The 19195-nt window shown below is 39.2% G+C and overlaps 2 protein-coding genes across 4 annotated transcripts; one reads left to right on the top strand and one right to left on the bottom strand.

Moving 5' to 3' along the window:
• Positions 1–647: 647 nt before the first annotated feature.
• snx11 (sorting nexin 11) lies at positions 648–11939 on the bottom strand. Of its 3 annotated transcripts, XM_028029817.1 has the most exons (7): positions 11753–11890; positions 10428–10467; positions 10056–10142; positions 5090–5190; positions 3962–4057; positions 3662–3886; positions 648–3486 (listed from the first exon to the last, which is right to left on the bottom strand). In XM_028029817.1, the coding sequence occupies exons 2-7, from the start codon at positions 10449–10451 to the stop codon at positions 2451–2453; spliced, it is 1569 nt and encodes a 522-aa protein (XP_027885618.1). In that variant the 5' UTR covers positions 10452–10467; positions 11753–11890; the 3' UTR covers positions 648–2450. The 3 variants fall into 3 exon arrangements, with proteins under 3 accessions (XP_027885618.1, XP_027885616.1, XP_027885617.1); XM_028029815.1 differs by lacking the exon at positions 10428–10467 and having other exon boundaries at positions 11753–11939; XM_028029816.1 differs by lacking the exon at positions 11753–11890 and having other exon boundaries at positions 10428–10937.
• Positions 11940–12943: 1004 nt separating this feature from the next.
• cbx1b (chromobox homolog 1b (HP1 beta homolog Drosophila)) lies at positions 12944–18961 on the top strand. The gene is made up of 7 exons (XM_028029820.1): positions 12944–12962; positions 13055–13221; positions 14103–14184; positions 14438–14591; positions 15353–15506; positions 16191–16285; positions 16880–18961. The coding sequence occupies exons 3-7, from the start codon at positions 14130–14132 to the stop codon at positions 17019–17021; spliced, it is 600 nt and encodes a 199-aa protein (XP_027885621.1). The 5' UTR covers positions 12944–12962; positions 13055–13221; positions 14103–14129; the 3' UTR covers positions 17022–18961.
• Positions 18962–19195: the final 234 nt, after the last annotated feature.

Below are 19195 nucleotides of genomic sequence, written 5' to 3'. Positions count from 1 at the left end.
CCAGTGGTGGTACATTTAGCAGAATGAGCACGGTGTGGAACGAAACACTTTCCCATATCAGGTCTCCTATGAAAGCAGAAACCAAGCAATGAAGTCAAAGAATTTGTCTGTAGATCTTGTGGCAAAGCATAAATCTGCAAATTGTTAGAAAACAAAACCTGCTGTGTACTTTGGAACCAGAGCCACTTATCTGGTGAACATGAAGGTCAGTGGGTCCCTGAAGACTAGGATAGATAAACACTGATTTAGAGAGAGAAATGTCTGCAGCTAAACACTGAGATTTTTTTTATGTGATCCATCTCCAGAGAGCCTGGATTTAAATAAAAGTGAACAAATCTGGAAAGACCTAGAAATGGCTCTAGTGACTCTGCCCCTCCAACCTGACTGAACCAGAGGAGATCTGCTGAGAATAAAAGGATAAAATGACACAAGACAGGTTTGCCTAGCTTATAAACGCATACCCAAGAAGAGTCAATGTTGTAATAAACTACCAAAAGTGCTTCGACAAGATATTCAGCATGAATTTTCTATTTTAAAAATATTAAATTTGGGCAGTTTTACTTTTGAGCACTAGGTGGCAGCATTGTTACAAGAACGTCAATTTCTGAGAAAGACGCGGTGGAGATTATTTAAAAAAGGAAATGGTGTGAAAGAAACTTATTTATTGAAATAAACTTGGAATTCGTACATGAATAAAGTCACTCCGGTGGTTAATAACCCTTTTAGATCCACATTCACTTTTATTTTACTTCAAAACAAATTAAATAAAAAACACCAGCAGGTCCCTTTAAAATGCAGCAGAAATCACAGGAATGAGAAGCAGTAAGTAGTGTGAAAACAGATCTCAGATCAAATCAACAGGTTTTTGAGCAGTTGGATTTCAGACTGACATATTCAGGGGTCATATATGAACATTTTAAATAAAAAAAAAAAAACTGGGAGGAAATTACAGCAACCCACGTTTACGCCCAGTATCCAGTAAATGTGACGTGCCCCTAAGTGTTATTGGAGGAGTGCAGATGAATTTAAATGTAAACTGAACATAGCTATTCGGGTAAACACAGGTGAGCTGCAGACGTAAACAAATTTACCGGCATCCCTGAAAAAGATCCGCAGCATAAATTGCACTCTAACAACCTCCTAAACCTTTTTAATTTGACTGCATTTATTTAGGAGGGGATTCAATCTTACTACATTAATAGTTTTTAACAAAAATACTTGTGGCAGAGGTATTGGGATGACACCAAATTTTTTTTTAAAAATACAAATTTTCTGGACTTTACTTTTTTGAAGTTAGAGTATATACGATCTTCTACTTTATAATCCAGGACTTTTTTTTCTGGCCTCCCTGCAAATATTTTACAGCTTTAAAATGTGAGGAGCTGTTTTTTGTTTTTTTGGGGGGTTAATTAAGGGAAGGGGGAAAAAAATCCAAATATTTCTATTTATTTCTCCAAAAACCATGTTTAAATTATAATTCTTTTGGGTCCTGATAACAAAAGTAATAAGCAATTCCTGCCAAACGTGAACAGGTTCTCTTCTTCAGACGGTTCAACGAATGTGAAGTCTATTTATTGGTTTACATCTTTGTTATTTTTGAAAAATACGTAAATAAAGACCCATTTAAAACGACGCCCCCTTCATGTGTAGAACTTCAAAATAAAAATCACTAACAGCAGGAAAGCTCTGGGAAAACAATCCAGCATATTTTAAACACTTTATCTCATTATTCCAGTGTATTTCCTTCATTCATTTCAGATGTTGACGGCGAATAATAGGAATTGAGCGGCATCTTTTTGTGAACTCTGTACATTTAGTGCCCTCTGGTGGTCAAGATAAATAAATCAGATTGATCAAACTGATGAAAAACGTGTTTTTTTAGTTCTTTTTATCTGATCAGCTATTTTTAAAAGTTGCAGCAACAACAAGAGAACTTAAATCTGTTGATCTTATATTAATATGCCCTATCTTGACTGTGATGAAACATTGTGAAGAAGATTTATGCCTTACAGAAGTATTCATACCCCTTGTACTTTTGTCACAACTACAAACTTAAATGTATTTTATTGGAATTTAAGGTGGTAGACCAACACAAAGTTGTGCATAATTGTAAATTGTATAGTTTTAAAACAACTATTAAAGTTCCGAATAAAAATGCATACAACACTTTTTAGGTGTTTGTGAAACGCGACGCTACTTTGTGCTGGCCTATAACATAATCCCAATGAAATATGCTGAAGTTTCTGTTTGCAGCAAACATAAATATATATATGAAAAAGTTTAAAGAGCATAAATCCTATTGCAAGGCACTGTGTACTTAGGTTTCATGTAACAGAATATCTCTTTGTTTGTGCCTTGTTAATGTTTCTTTGGCAGAAGAGACTAAAGACCCATGGTTCTGGCTCAGTGATGGTGCAGCACCCAGAGTAAGTTTAGCTCCACTGATGTACCTACGCCTCTTCGGCCTCCTCTGATCCCTCCAAAGGTATCAGGGCCGGAACTTCCTGTGTTGTAAATTCACCTTCATCTACTCCAGACTGACAGCTGTTCTCCAAGATACTAAAGTCGCAGTTTTCAGTCAGATCTCCGTCAGAAGCAGCTGGTTTAGGCTCTGCAGTTGTGTACTGCTGGTCATTATCCTCCCAGTCCTGAGCGTCCGCTTTCTTCTCCTTAAATCTGTTGAAGTGCAAAATGTTCCCACTGGAGCCCTGCAGCTCTGACCGGTCCTTGACCTCGTCCGGAGACGACTTCACCTGCACGGAGTCGTCCATCTCCTCGCCCAGACTCTCCTCCTCGCTGCACCGGATGATGCTCTCATTGGAAGACAGCAGCGAGCGGCTGTCCTCGTCGCTCTCGCCTCTGTCCTCGTTTTCAGTGTCCTCTTGGTGGATTTGTCGGAGTGAGTCACTGAGATCGGCCTCTAATTCGCCGTTCACATTCCGACTCTCCACATGAACTCCTGACTCAAGGGGCGCCTCTGATTCATCGTCTCGTTTGCCGCCTGTTTCGATTTCTGAAAGGCGACCGTTAGGCGTCTCGGAGAGGCTTTCCACAACTTCCACGTTATTATTGTCCGTCGCGGAATCCGCACTAATTTCAGACTCCGAGTTTTTCCTTTCTTCGGTTTTGACTTCAAAGACGCCGTCCCCTTCGCAGCCGTCTTCAAAGCCCGCCTCCATGGGTGAGTGCACATCCACGGGAGTCTGAATCACGCAGCTGTGCTCTGAGGGGCTGAGGCTCCCCGAGTCGTCCAGGATCTCCCCCACATAGAAGGAAGCGTGCGTGGAGCCGGCATCCTCCACAACAGCCTCCAGCCGGTCGCTCCTCTGGGAGATCCTTATCGAGGAGTTTCCCCTGCGCTGCGTTTCATCTGGCTTCTGCTGACAGAGCTCCAATATGTCTTCCAGAGGGTCTGGATCTCCACCGGCCACTGGTTTAGAGTTGAGCGCTGCGTTCAGTTGTAGGGAAGGCAGGCGAGGAGCCGGACTGTGGAGAAGGAACAAGAAAAGCCCCTTACTTTGCATGTGATGACAGACATGGACAAAATAAAAGTCAACCATCAAGCTCAGTTTAAGTTTTCCGAACTCTAACCTATGACTTGAATTTTATTTGTTTTTAAAACATTTTAAGAACTTAATGCACCTAGTAGTCATCTTCATACCTTTCCATGGACTCATAAGAGACGGTGAGACCGGGCTCCCTGATGGAGTCCTCCTGCTGAGCCTGAGCCAGGCCCCGGTTGGACGAGGCGTAGGTGAGGATGGCGTCCGTCACGGAGTACGGCGTCAGTCCCTGAACGCAGTCCTGGATGTGACCGATCGGCAGCTGGGTCTGCAGGAAGAGGTGGAGCTGGCTGTCCGACAGACACACGGTGGTGTGCACCACTCTGAAACCCAGACAGACTGTCCATAAATCCGGGCCGCACAGAACAAACTTTGCTCAGAAAGAACAGGAAACTGACTTGTCCAGGAAGACTTGGAGTCCTCTCCGTCTCTTTTCCAGAAAGTCCTCATTGTTGAAGGAGAAGAAGGATTTTCCAGGAAGATCCGGGACTGGACTAAAGGATAAAAACAAGGTCTTAATTATTTTCTACTTCATCTCAAATGTCTGACATAATGACACGCATACTGAGACATTAAGATGTTTCTAAACATGTTAATAATTACTGGTCTGTCTGAGCCACATCAGTGAAGCACTCAGTCTCAGTGTGTTTTTGATTTGGAAAGAATAACAGCATTTTAGATTTTAAATGTCCTACACAGTACTTACATTTCTATAAAAACAATAAAAACACTGCAGTAAAATCAAACAACAGAAGTTGATTCAATGCAAGTTACAAACCAATCAACATCCAATTATGTATGAGCCCACATTATTTCCAAACAATTCAATACATAAATAATCATAAAAATTAAAAACAACAAACACGCCATTGTCCATTTTTCATGATGGAGTTAAAAACAAATCTCCAAAGCTCACTCTTAGCAACCGAAAGTGACATCTTTAGATCACTTGGTCTCCATAGCAACCAGCAGATACCATCTGCACGTCAGTCCGCCTGGGAGACATGCCAGGAAACGTACGTTTCTGTTTGCTAAACTCTGGCAGGTCTTTGCTTTGCTAAGATCCGACCAAGACTGGCTTCTGGCAGCAAAAATGTCAGGATAATTTGGCTTGAAAAAAAAAAAGAAGATATAAATATGTGAGATAGCAAATAATTCCAATTGTTAACTACGGTGGTGGATCTGTGATGCTGTGGGACCGTGTCTCTTCCAAAGGCCATAGGAACTGTTTTAGACTGCATCACCTTAACACCATTAGCTATTTGGAATAACACAACTTAAATAAAGCTCCAAAATGTAAAACTTGGCGAACGTTGGGTCTTTCCAGCGGGATATTCGTTAAATCATATGACCAAATAATAAAGAGGTCGTCCTAAGGAAAACCTACAGGGCAAACTTTAGTGTGAATAACATTTTCCTTAAACTGATCACCTGCAGGTTTCTGTACGACACAGTTTCAGCACAATATTCAGTTATTCTGTTATCATTTTAAACAGTAACCAAAACACAGAGAGCGTCTGACTTACACCAAGCCTGCATTCTTCTGCAGCTTCTTCCTGAGCCACTCAAACTCGCTGTAGCGCCGCCGAACGCAGGACGTCTTGGCCGTGAAGGCTTTACTGTTGGTCTGAGAGCGGAACAGAGGAGTGTGAAACCATGAATAACGCAGAACCAGCCACTAAATACTCTGTGAAATCCCACCAGAGCGCTGGGAAATGTTTTGTGATTGTTATGATGAGCAAAAATGCAACAATTAAGGCTTTCATCTACAAATATCCGGGTTTCCTTCAAATCTCACCGGCTGTGGTCTCAAAACCTTTATCGGATCTTTTACAAACTTACATTCATGCTGTTGGTTGATGCATTTGTGGATCCAAAATGTTGTGATTTTGGTTTTTGATAAATAAATATGGAAAAATAAAACTAGACTTTTCTTGCAAATCAAAAGTATGCTGGCTGGCTAGTTCATCCCAACTAAAAATAACAATTGAATAATATTTTCTATATATCTTTGGCAAAGTCCGTCAGATTAGTTACTCTGCTGCATAGAAATGACAGAATATGTAAATGTATTCAAGTTTAACAAGAAAATATGTAGAGAACTTTACTCTAGCAATAAACAGCTTTAAGTACATGGAATAAATCAAAATACGTTATTAATTAAAACTGCATAAACTGCCACAGAGCTTATAGCTGGTGAAAAGCTTTATGAAATGTCAGATTTTTCCGGTAACATGTGACACAGACAGTCCACCGTGATATTTGCATCACAAGCTGTCGCCCCCTGACGTCCTGTAACAGATTCAACCCGTGATAGTTAGTCACGTTATCAAAGCCAGGGTGAAAGTCCCGAGGGACATATTTTCTTTGCCCCGTCGTTTTCTTCTTCTTTATTTTTACATTTTTAAAGAGCTGCAGTCATGACTAGTTAAAAATATATCCATCCATCCATCCATCGATGGGTCGCAGGGTTGGCAGCTTCAGAAGGGAGGCCCACACTTCCCTCTCCCCAGCTACTTGTTCCAGGATACCCGGGATACCGGGATGCCCCCGGAGGAGCTGGAACAAGTGGCTGGAAAACTAACCCAGTTGGGGAAAACTAAGTACGCCTCTTGGCACATTAGTTAAGCAGCCATTGCTAAATATCAATCTTTGAAGTGTTGCAAGGTGATTTCCAAACTATGCAAAGTCTACAATTTTAAAGCGGCAAGAAAACATTTGAAACCTAATATGATGAGAAGTGGATGCCCCTTACAAGTCCGCCTTAAGACCAGACCAAGTGCAAAAACCCAGCCCATCTCAGACTCTGCCGGCCTCAGATAGCAGGTTAAATTTTGAAGTTAAAGAAAAACTGTTTGAAAGAGCTACTACAAGAGAACCTAAACAGAAAGTAGCACCTCTTGACAGCTGTCAAGCACGGTGGAAGAGGTGTGATCATGTAACAGAGTTTTTTTTTGTGTGGCGATGTTGTGGAAGTTTGTTAAAATTTGTTTGTTTATTCTTTGACTTTGTCTTGTTTGGTCAGGAAGTTGTTTCTCCATAAATTTACTGGTGTTTTAAGTTCTGTTACGCTGCGCCCGACAGTTGGTGGTTACCGTAGTAACCGACAGCTCCTCCCCCTTTTTTCTGTTGCAACGACTGTTTTCTGTGACTGTGGTATGTATCAGAATCAGCTCTGTTTTCTTTACAAGTATTCTATTTTAACATATATTTTAGACAAATTCGATAACATACACCGTTTCACGAGTAATTTTGCTATGTTTTGCATATAATTGTAACTGTTATTATTATTAATGTTATCCATTTTAGCTATGTTTAATTTTACAAATGCTAACTGCTATTAACTGCTGACAACTGCTCATTGGGACCTCAATAGTTTGCTTGGGGTTATTTATTTTATTTTATTAATGTAAAAGAGCAGAAGCTTCTGGATTAAAGTTTCCTACCAACTCGATTCCCTGTTTGTTAGGTATGTTTTCATTTTTGATACAACGTAATGTTTCAGTTATTAATTGGGTGATAAGTGTGAGAAAAAATCTCGATTTTTCGAAAGCTAATAAACAGCAAATTCGAGTGATCGATAAAATCAACTTACTGCCATGAGATGACATGTATTGTGACTTGAACTAAACTAAATTGAACTGAGGCGACGCTTGACCCAAACTGGATCATTGGGGGAACAAATCTGCAACAGGCTGGCTTAAAAAGTAACAACTCAGATTATCTGAGTCGTTGCTCAAGTAACGACTCAAGTAACGTTGACCGAGTTGCTGCAACGGCTCAGTCAAAGTCCAGACCTCTGTCTGGCTGAAACGCCGAGGGGCCTGGAGAGAGCTGTGTAGCAGTGAAGGTTTGCAAACATCAATGAACTGAAGCCGCTTCTGAAAGAAAGATTAACTTAAATTAGTCCAACGTAACCTCATAATAAGAGGAAGTCAGACAGGAAGTCACTACTGAGAGCGACCGTGGCAACACGTGATTCTACAAGCAGCTGGATCGTGGAGTGTGCTCAATTTTTTTCCCACGAATGTACCGACAGTCGAGCAAAGTTTACCTTCCTGTATCATGATCTGCTCAGGTCAAAGCTCTGACTCAGCAATTTCCCTCCACAGAAATTTCCCATAACGCTTCTGTGAATCATTTAAATCACTGAACAACAGATGAAAAACATTCGACCAAGCATGCGGGATCACATGGGGTCACATGACGTCGGTCAATCTCACGAGTCGACACCCACGCCGCACATCCATCTGCGGGAGGCTTTGATGCTGACAAAGCATTCTTCAATGCCAACAGCTGTTGGCATCCGCAGGCAACATCCGCTGACTTAAATAAAATGTTAGGAGCCAAATCTGCTGCACGAACGGCATAAAACCAAACTGTGGGGGATTTTAACCTGCAGAAATACCTGATGCTTGTAGATTTTAGTAGTAAAAAAAATGCTATAACTCAGAGGTGTGACCAAGTCACTGTGTTGCAAGTCTCAAGTCTTTGTCCTCAAGTCCGAGTCAAGTCTCAAGTAAAGACAGGCAAAAGTCGAGTCAAGTCTCAAGTCAGGAACCTTTAATTTCAAGTCATTTCGAGTCGTTTTTATTTATTTATTTTTTTATTTGCAATTATACATAAAATTCAAATAATAGACCATTTGTTCGTTTTAAAATATGTATTTATCTCAAATGATAGAACATGTGTAGCTGAACACAAAGTATAAAAAACATTTTTAAATTGGACCACTTTATTGCGCAGTTCTGTTAAACTTGATATTCAATAAAAAAAGACGAAAATGCTGACATTTCCACAGCACAATACAAAGAACCATAACAGCAGTTTTTTCCTCTTTTCTCTGACCTGTCAAAACAATATATTGTCAATATAATTTCCCAACGTAGATGTCTTCAAACACACCAACCATCCTTAGATGATACTAGACCCGGCTCATCATCATGATGGGACAGAGAGACTCTGTTCCCTGTGTTCAGGTCCAGAATCTGCTTTCTGTTCCGGAGCCCCGCTCACTATCCACCGGCTTCCTGAACTAACACGGTGCACATTATTTGTGGAGGCATTTGAAGGACCGGATTTATGGTAAATAATCACCAATTTAACCCGGAGTACACATGCTAACACGAAGTTAGCTAAAGTCAACTAGTTTACAGCAAAAGAAAAGCGCCACCTACCGATCTTTGTGAAGCTTCAAATGCCGGACAAAGTTGGACGTCGTGGCATCTCCATCCGATATTCTCTTCTTGCATGTTTTACAAGTTGCAGTTCGTTTTTTAGTCGAAAGTTCATAACCTACGTAGCCAAAAGAAATTACTCGCGGAAGCATATTCGAGCGGTTACTTCGTATTTTGTTCCCTGAGCTCTGCAGCTTTGCCGCGTTTTTTTAAACGTCCAAATCCTGTTAATTTGATTGGTTGTGCTGCAGCTACGTACACATACATACATAAGGAGAGAGGAAAACCATAGTGACGGTCTGCGCATATTGATACGGAATGAGTGAAATTAATTAATGACGCCACTTTATAAATAATGTGTTTTAAATTTTAAGACTTTGAGTAAAAAATATCAAGTCTTTTCAAGTAAACAGCTTCAAGTCGAGTCAAGTCCCAAGTCAATGGCATGAAAGTCAAAGTCAAGTCCGAGTCTTTGAGCATTTTTTCAAGTCAAGTCTCAAGTCGTGATTTTAACGACTCGAGTCTGACTCGAGTCCAAGTCATGTGACTCGAGTCCCCACCTCTGCTATAACTCAGCAGAGACATAAAACACTTCCTAAGTATTATTGGGTGTGTTTTTTATGTGTTTATAGCATGCTTTACAAGTTTTTCAAACTTGTAATGATTGTAATGATTCTGAAAGTGTTTCAATGAGAATCATTAAACAGATCAAATGTCTTTACCGAGGTGCGCGGTATTAGAAAGGTTGGCAATATTTAGCGTGAAACAGGCCCGTCACGATAAAAAAACATTTTGCTGGACAATAAATTGTCCCAGAACCCATTGCGATAAACAATAATATTGTCGTTTTGAGACCATTTTCAAGTAATATAATAGCAATAATGGCATAATAGTTGAAGAACACATTCTGAAGGATCAATACACTTTAAATTCTAATAAACATTTAAACACTGGAACTGGAATACATTTGAAATATATAAAATAATGGAAGAAAACGACAGAGACAACAAATAAAATGAATTATGAAGTCTGAGTAAACAACATTTTTTTTCCAAAAAAAGAGATAGTTGAGGCCAAAGTACCAAACTGAAGACTTATAGCATTCAGTTTTTGGAAAAAAAAAAAAAACAAGAGGGAGAAAAGAAAAAATATATAAATGAAGCAAATGAAAATGATTGAGTTTCTTTTAATTTATCATGTGATTAATTGATTTATTGCTTATTGTGAGAGGCCTAGCATGAAATGAACTAAATCCTACAATTTCTGACATTACAATCTCGTCTCTGAAAGGCAGCTCAGCGGTGTTAACACTCACATGTAGGAATATTTTGTAGTCGACGTATGAATTCCAAGAACCCTCGTTCTGAATGCGGGGATCTTGGACTCGCACTGCAACAAACTCCTTCAAAACAAAAACAGAAGATATAATACTTATAATTGAGCAAAACCGCAACGAAGTTTTTATCTGTGTGACAGATAAAGATCTAAGAACAGCATGTGCCTCTCCTGCAACAACAACAACAAAAAAAAAGTTCCCCAAATGCTCTTAAAAAATGCTTATTGTTCTCTGGCACCCCTCTGGACATTTATTTAAAGAAGGGTTCCTGCTGTCCTGCACATAAATGACCAAAAGGAGAACTGGTGGTAAAGATTTCCTCTGTGGAGGAGAAAGTAGGAAGTCACTCACATCATCTTCGTGATTACTGATCATCCTACCGAGAACTGCACTGCAAACAGAAGGCGAGACAGACAAATCAACAAGTTTAGAGACAGTGTGCATTTTCAATACTGCTGTTGTAAGTTGGTGACTCATCATCCAAAGGAGAAGCTGGTCAGTTCAGATCAGCTGAGTCACTATTGTGCATACTTAGCTTCTTCATTCAGATTATTCTTACGCTACAACAACTGGACTCAAAGTGGTTTGTTCAGTCTGTTGAAAATTATTGGGGAAAAAAAGTGTTTTCTTTATGTAAATGTTGACGTATACAGGATCAATCTAGTTGCAAATATTCCCACTCAGTTTAAAACAGGGGGGAAGGGGGGCGATTATTTTAATAACTTTATGCCCCCTTTTATTTCCCACTTACAGGTCATTCTGTGACTTTTTTCAAAGTGTATAAAATGTGGTTTATTAATACGTCTGTCAGCATTTATGTAAGCATGTCGCTAATGCGGATCTTTAAAAAAGGTTTGATTTATTTTTATTATTTTTGAAAAACAGTAAAGGACTTGCACCTAAAAAAAAAAATCTACTAATTTGATATGTTAGCAGCCCTACAGCTTCACAATACAGTGACAACTGTCATTGCAATATACATTTATACAAAACCGCAATCATAGAATGGCTGATGAAATGATGAAATATCAAATGAGCTCATATTCTATACAATACATTTTGCCTGTTCCTTGGAGTTTTCCGTTCTTTAATACCCAAAGCTGACAGCTTTTAGACACCGAGTTGCCAAAGCTCAGAAATTTTAATAATTATTTTATTCTCTTTTTTTTTTTTTTAACTCCTCCAGGTACACGTGTCTTTCAGAGCATGCTATGTTTGGAGATCCCTCATACCCCCCCCAAAAACAGACTTCTTATAAATAAAGACATTTTGTTTTATTAAGTATTTTGAATTATTTTTTTTATTAAAGTTAGAGAAGTGCGACTAAAAAAAATAAGATTGCAATAAATAAAACTACAAAGTTCCCCAGAACATGTCACAAACCAGAAACTGTAAAGTGCCTCCAAGCTATCTACAAATACTTAATCTGGTAACTCTGACGGGATCTGCTTCACAATCGACTACAATGACTCAACTCAGTGTAAGACAAGAGGAAACTAGGTAAGTTATAGAGCCTGTTGGTGATTTTTTAAAATGCACATCACGAACAGCGACTAAAACAAGGCAGCTGTAACTTCACGAACTATTCTTGTTTCTCTGTTTACAGGCCTGATTGATTGGTTGACTGTGCTCGTAATCAAGATGGCTCAAGTTTCAGCTAACTGGCAGCTACTTACTTTCACAAAGTCTCCCGTGGCTTCTTCTTTTCTATCCAGTCCGCTGTTGTCAACTCTGCCCCGCTTATCGATATTTGTGTTTGATGAGAGAACAAAACCAGAGGGCTGAGCCTTGTTCTCGGCTTCTTTCTCCATTTCGCAAGTCACAAGCCGCAGGCGTCGTTACGTCCTATACGTCACCGCGCTATGGCGGTTACGCTAGTACGCTCGACCGAGGGAGGGCCTTGCGTCGGCCATATTGTGAGTGGCCACAATATGGCCACTCACAATATGAGTGGCACGTCTTACGGGTTTGTTCTGGCCAATTGAAAGCCAGATTTGTAGAGATGATAGTTCAAAGTTTTGAGGTATAATTTAGCTCTGATTTTAATCTTCGCCTGACTTGTCTGCTATGTTCCTTGGTTTTCATGATTTTATTTGTTCACCAGTGTTTGCTCACAGATCAGTTGCATTTATAAAGAAATCAAAATACAGCTGGACAACGTGATTCCACTGGATTGTATGCATGAGTATTAGAGTACAGAAGTCTGAATAGAAACTCATACCACAGTTTTCAGATTATTAGTTATATTTTCCCCTAAAATGTGACCTTAAAAACAAAAGTAAAAGGAGTGTTAGAGGTATGACCATTTTTACAAGGTATTAAATGCTACATTTGTAATCTAAAAAAAAGAGGCTACGCCATCTTGGCTATAATAGCTATGTATGAGACGGAAATGGGCTTCCATAACAACAATGACACCTCAACACAAAAGCTTGAAAGAATAATTATTGGAAACGCCAACTTCTTTTGAGGTGCAAAAATATCAATCCTCTGTACTGTTTCATATGCACGGCCAGCATCATGTTGAACCTTGATAGTCGTAGTTGGTAAGAAATCTACATTAAACTGAATTCTGACTTTTACAGAAGTTCCTGTTGTTATTTTTACCCTCTTGGAACTTGGAAATTCCAACTCCTCTGTACAGAGAATGCACCATAAGTAAGAATAAGTAACAATAAAGCCAAATAATAACCGGTATGTTCAAAATTTTCATTTTATTTATTTATTTTTAGAATATATTTTTTTTACATTTTTGGTTCTTTTCTTTACTGCTATCAACCATGCGGATCGTCCAGCTAAAGGCCGCCGTGTTCATTGGGTCCGCCGAAGGTGACAGATCTACAGAACATCTGGATGTGACGGAGGCGGCGCCAGCTCAGCGGGCGGGTAAATCTGCGTGCGTTAACAGTCGGCGAACCTCGGCTCGCGCCTCGCTCTGAACAAAACCATTTTTTTTTTTATTTTTTTTTCCATTCCAGACGGAGGGGCGGAAACGGCAGCGCGCTCTGTTGTGGTCAAGCTAGCGGCTGGCTCGGCATTTCCACAACAAATCAATACAGGCAGCAGTGATTGTTCTGTATTATTGTAACGCAGCTGCAGTCAAGTTGCGGGACTTATAAATCGCCGCTTAAATTAAAGCTAATCGGTGAGTTCTCTTCCTTTTGTTGCTTCATTTGATTGTGCACCTCAGCCTGGGCTTTTTCAGCGTCACCGAGCCGCCTGTTCGGGTTGCATGTGCGAGTTGGTCATTACCCGACACGTCTGCTTGAAAACAAGTTATCAGCCGCTGCGTGGCGCCTTATTTAGGTAAAAGTACTCTTTACAGCTAGCAGCCATCGATAGGAATGCTTCATTTAGCGGCTGCCGCGAAAAGCAACATGGAGGAGACAACAGGGGAAAGGGGGCGGGGAGGTAGAGGGGGGTCTCTTGGCTTTTTGTTCAGCGAGGATTCCTCCCTCTGCTCCTTAAAGTGAGGGGATGAGGGGGAAATCCACCTGAAAACCGAACCAGAAGAGGAATTTCTCGTTGTTATCCATAAATAACAATGGTTGCATGCTCAGTGTGTTCTCATACATGCTCCAGTAGGCTTTGTAGCGGAGCACCTCGGCTCCTGTCGCCACCAGGTGTTGCACACCTCCCGTTGCTGAGGGTGGAAGTCAGTGAGAGGCAGCCAGCTCTGCCGAAGCCAGACCACATTAGCTACTTTTTATTAACATGGAAAACGCATGCATGCATATGGAAGAATATTAGGGCCACTAATTAAAAAAAAAAAAAAAAAAGAAGTATATCTGACTTTGATTTGACACGTAAATCTGATATGGTCCTCAAATCGGCTCTCTTATTCCACGAGCTGGTTGCTCCCAGGTTCTCATCTGCACTGGAATAATGATCAAAGTGAGAATTTTAAGTAATAACTCTGAGAAATAAAGTGAGAATTCTGGGAAATAAAAGAGAATCTTGAGAAAATGAACACCCCGTAAAGTTATTATTATTATTTTTTTTTTTCTGTCCTCTGTGTTTGACCAGGCACCTGTCAGTCCCCAGGTCTACCTGATGAGCATGAGCCAGACTCCAGAGCCTTCTAGCGATGGCGCCACCGTTACAGAAGGTTTTATATATCATTTCGTCCTCATATGAACTTCTGCATTTGATTACTGTTGGAGAATAATTGTAAAAACGATGCGTTCTTTGACATTTCTGTGCCTCAGCAGCTACATGTCCCTGATTAAAAAAAATAAAAAAGCGACTATCTTAACTTTCATCTCAACACCTTTAGGCCTTAGCAATGTTTCAGTTTTGAGCAAGAAAAAAATATATATATATATGCTGTGTTTCCAACAACTCTGTTCATGATCTGGCAGAGGCTACAATAACAACACCTGAGAAGGAGAAGAAGGCGGATGAAGTGGTAGAGGAAGAAGAGGAGGAGGAAGAGTACGTGGTGGAAAAAGTCCTGAATCGGCGGGTGGTGAAAGGGAAGGTGGAGTACCTTCTCAAGTGGAAAGGGTTCTCTAAGTAAGTACGAATGAGCGTTTTGTCTAAGATTTAGATGTAAAGCAACAAACATGTGGGGGGCGAGCTGAGGCTTAAATTTCGTAGGCACTCATGGAAAAAGCATTATAATATTTGGTGATTACAGTATGTTAAAAAATATGAGTGAATTTTCTATTCGATATCCCGTGCATGTGAGCGTGTTATGACATTTCAACCTTGGTCAGGTTTCAATAACATATTGAATTAAAATAAAAAGTTTTCTAATATATGCATGTTTTGATGTTTGGAGCCTCAAGGTGCAGTGAGAATAAAATTGAGACTAAATTTACAATGAGGAAGAAGATTGATTGAAGATTGACTGGAAGAGACTCTTGTTTGTGGTGATGGAATGACGTTTCTGTGTCACGGCTCTTTAAATGTTTAGAAACAAACCGGCTCCAAGCTGGGGTGTTTGTTTTTTTTTTTCTTTCTTTCTTAGAACCAGAACCGGTTCTGAACCAACACTACAACAGCTTTCTTGGAATAACATTCAAGCCAAAAAAAAAAGAAGCAGTTTTGCGTTTTTAAATAAATAAGCAATCATGTTGTTTGGTTGTCATGTTTAGTCGTTAATCTGAAGCTCAGGCAGATACGGCGTTTATGTAAAACATGGGAATGTAAAAAAAAAAAGGATGTAAGAAATGTTTTAAGTAATTTGAAAGATCAAGCACAAAACAATATATATATATATATAGTTCTCAAAGCTGACAACTGTATTCCTGCTCATGTCCTTAATTCGGCAGTGAGGATAACACTTGGGAGCCAGAAGAAAACCTGGACTGTCCGGATCTGATAGCAGAATATCTGCAGAAACAGAAATCGGCAAACGAGGGAAAGAGAAAAGCGCCTGGAGAGGCAGACGGAGATGAAAGCAAATCAAAGAAGAAAAAGGATGACGTGAGTTGTTAACTGTCCTGTTCTATTTTGATTTAGCAGTATTAATACTATATTGGCTTTAATGAATAAAAAAAGTCTAAAAGATGTTTGATGCCTATTAGTGCATATAAATAGAGGCCAAACAGAGAAAAATGTATTACATAAAAAGTGTCTGGTTTTTTTAGGAAATGAGTAGTCTGAAGTCAAATTTTCAGTTTCTATTTAGAACTCTTAAAAATGCTTAATTTTTATGTATAATTTAAATCAATCACATAATTTTCTATAAAAACGTCTTCTAAAGGTTTTATATTCTGCTTCATTTGTGTTTATTCTGATCACCATTTGAGCCAAATGACTTGTTCAAGATTTGGCAAAGTGTTAACCCTGGTCAAAGCACCATAAGGATAAGCCACATTTCCTTACAGTAGATCTAATCAGATGATAGAAAATGTCGTTTATGAGTGTGTGGGTGTGTGTGTGTGTGTGTATAAAGGGAACATTTACGGAAACACATGAATAACATGTTTTATTTTCGCAAGAATCCACAATTCTTTTTTTAGCAAAAACTTAAAACACTTTTACAGTAACCAAAACAAATTCGATAAAAAGTATTTGAAGTAGTTTTAAGTTTTTCTAAAAAAAAGTCGTTTTGGTATTGAACTGTAGCGATGTTCATGGACTGAATTTATTCTGTTCGACCGGCAGAATGAGAAGTTGAGAGGCTTCGCTCGAGGTCTGGAGCCAGAAAGGATCATCGGTGCCACAGACTCTACAGGAGAACTCATGTTCCTTATGAAATGGTTTGTCGAACCAAACTGAGACATTTTAGACGAAAACTGACATTGTTATAAGAACGTATTTACACCCCTGACAGATTTCTTTTGGTTTTGCTCTTCTTCTTTTTTTTTTGGAGTGTTTGGATCGTCAAATTTGAATATCGAACAAAGATAACTTGAGCAAACACAAGGAAAAACTGTTCTCAAAGGATTTCAATTATTAAAGGCAAAGGTAACCAACCCGACCCTTTGTAAAAAAAAAAAAAAAAAAAAAGTATTTGCTTCCCGTAACCATGGCAGTAGTGTTTATGCTAAGTGGCAGTGAGCCTTTTAGGTTGCCGTGGAGGAATTTTCATCCTTTACTCTTTTTTCGCACCATTGGAGGGACTGCTTAAGGTCGGCAGCAAATCAACTTAGACGGCTCCAAAACTTGGAGGTGGATTTACTGGTGTGCTTCAGGTCACCGTCCTGCTAAATATCCCAAACGCATTTGAAAAAAAAAAAAAAAGAATCAAAAAGACATCAGAAATGTCCTCGCTGGGGAAAATGCTTTTAATCACACTGTAAAAACCTTTTTGTCTTTGTGACATCAGTTGATTCAGTCTGTGGGTTTTACAGGAAACACTCGGACGAAGCCGACCTGGTGCCAGCAAAAGAGGCCAACGTGAAGTGTCCTCAGGTGGTGATCTCCTTCTACGAAGAGAGGCTCACCTGGCACTCGTATCCCTCAGAGGACGAGAAAAAAGACGACAAGAACTAAGGCAGACGAAGTAGCAGGGCTGGGGAAGAGGAAGAACCTTTTGAACTCCAGTGTGCTTTTGAGAGAGGGAGAGAAAAAAAAGACCAGCAAGACCTTGTGGACTCATTTGTCGTTTTGGTGTAGTTTCACTCATCTGATTCTCCTTTTTATGTGGATGTAATCTAAATATATATGCTTCAGATTTGCCTGAAAAGCCAGAGCAAAGGCAAGAAAGCAACGCAGCAGTTAATTTTCAGCCAACATTCCAGTCGTTTTTGCTTTGGATATCGTTTCCGCTCTGTGTATCATGCTTTCTTTTCCCTGTGTATGCTTACGGAGCGCTACATTCAGTGCTGAGGTGGACATTTTCATTGTAATTGATCACCAGTATTTGAAAGATATCGTTCAAAACCGACAGCAGTTGATGTTGGAGTGTTTTTCTTTTCCCAGTTTCTAAGACAACCACTGTGGGTTTGATTACTGGTTTGTTTTTCACTATGTAAACAAATGCAAATTTGCCTGAATTCCTTTTTTTTTTTTAGGTGCATATCGGTTACAATATTGAGTATAATCTGTTAAATTTTTTAAAAGGTTTTGGGAAGAAAAAAGCCAAACCAGGCAGATAGGTTTTCCTCATTTTGGATTTCAGTCTTACTAAAAAAAAAAGAATAATATAGTAACGTGATTAGTGATGTGACCTTATTTGGTGTTCTACTTGTTTACAATCTGAGTTTTTAAATTTTTTTTTAGGATTTTTGGGGTCATTTAAAGGTGTGTATTGACTGCAGGAACCTGGGTAGTTTTCTGGGGTACCCTAATTCTTTTCTTTGTAACAGCTGGGGCCCATATAAGTATAAACAAGTAGAAATGTACCACATAAAACACATGGGAGTCAATAGGTACAGCTACGTACTAATCTGAGCCATCCGGGTGTGGCTATGTGATGGGAAGATGCTTAGCATTTCTTTTTTGTTGAATATTTCCAGCATTCAGCCACCTCCCACTTCAAATCTCTTAACGGCTGATGTTTGCATGAAATTGTTCAACAGTGGTGAGTAGAATATTTGTGAAAACAAAATTCAAACCCAGTCACTCATAGAGAATGTCAGTTTTACAATGCTTACATTCAAAAACATTAATGAAAACAGCTAACCCTAGTGAAAATATTATTTGAATGACATTAATGAAGTGTGGTCTAAAGACAGAGTAAACAGACACTTCAAAGCCCTTTTGTTATGGATTTAAACTTGTAATGTTTGTGTTTTTAATAATTACTTAAAAAAAAAAACAGTCCTCTGTCAATGATTTTGAATTTGAAAGAATCCAATAGGATACAGTGAAGGCCTTGATTATTAAAAATCCTTAGTTATGTTTTGACATTAAACTAACTAATTGGTGTTCTACTTGTGACATTAAACTAATTTTAGTTGTCTTTCAGCGCGTAACCACTCGGAAGAGCAAACCAAATTCTGTTAAATTAATTGGTTATACGGTTATTGCTATGAACTGCTTCATGAGTTGTTTTTAAACGATAAAAACGATAAAACGGTCTCAGATTAGAGCTGTATTTGTCTAATTTCAGTGTTTCAATACTCTGTTGCCAGCATTTGAAATTTCTTTGTACAAGTGGGAGTTGAACAAATCAGACAATGCAGGATTATTATTTGTTGTACTGCAACTTCCAGTTTTATTATTTTATAAAAACCTGTGCAGCAGAGCAGTGACCCTCTGCATTAGCAATGTAATTTACACCCCACAGCGGGCAGGGTGGCATAAAACTTTCTAGAAAATATTTCGGGGGCTGTTCTGGGTTGCGGTCGAAACACACCTTTAACTGCTTTGCCCAAACTTGTTTGGTGTAAGCTTACAAATCATTCTGTGAATAATTTGTTTATTGTAATCTTTCTAGTGTCTTTGTTTTACTTGTCACTTTTGGAAAATAAAACCAATTTTTGTTACAAGACTGTTTCCAGTCACTTCAACGTTTGCGGGGTGAGATCCAATTCCTAAAGTGCCAGAGAGCGTTAATAAGTCATAAGCAGAATATATTTATGTGAAAGTGAATAGAAAGGCATTTAGTATGAAATTATTGCTAATTATTTAAATGCGTCAAATGCTTAAAGGAAAATTGATGTTCAAACATATAGTTGAAAATAAAGTTCCTCGCCCAGCAGGTCCCCCTCTTGCACAAGCTC

The sequence above is a fragment of the Xiphophorus couchianus genome, chromosome 10, assembly GCF_001444195.1.
Source record: "Xiphophorus couchianus chromosome 10, X_couchianus-1.0, whole genome shotgun sequence".
Classification (NCBI taxonomy): domain Eukaryota; kingdom Metazoa; phylum Chordata; class Actinopteri; order Cyprinodontiformes; family Poeciliidae; genus Xiphophorus; species Xiphophorus couchianus.
The sequence above is the reverse complement of the archived record's forward strand: the minus strand, read 5'-3'. Positions and strand labels throughout refer to the sequence as shown.

Excerpts from the sequence above, each read along its gene's own strand:
- snx11 (XM_028029815.1), bottom strand. The coding sequence starts at position 11,887 with ATGGAGAAAGAAGCCGAGAACAAGGCTCAGCCCTCTGGTTTTGTTCTC. Across the intron at positions 4,058-5,089 it reads CAGAAGAATGCAGGCTTGGT|TCCAGTCCCGGATCTTCCTG; the intron begins GTAAGTCAGACG and ends TTTATCCTTTAG. Across the intron at positions 3,487-3,661 it reads TCTTATGAGTCCATGGAAAG|TCCGGCTCCTCGCCTGCCTT; the intron begins GTATGAAGATGA and ends CCTTCTCCACAG.
- cbx1b (XM_028029820.1), top strand. The coding sequence starts at position 14,130 with ATGAGCATGAGCCAGACTCCAGAGCCTTCTAGCGATGGCGCCACCGTT. Across the intron at positions 15,507-16,190 it reads CAAAGAAGAAAAAGGATGAC|AATGAGAAGTTGAGAGGCTT; the intron begins GTGAGTTGTTAA and ends TTCGACCGGCAG. Across the intron at positions 16,286-16,879 it reads CTCATGTTCCTTATGAAATG|GAAACACTCGGACGAAGCCG; the intron begins GTTTGTCGAACC and ends TGGGTTTTACAG.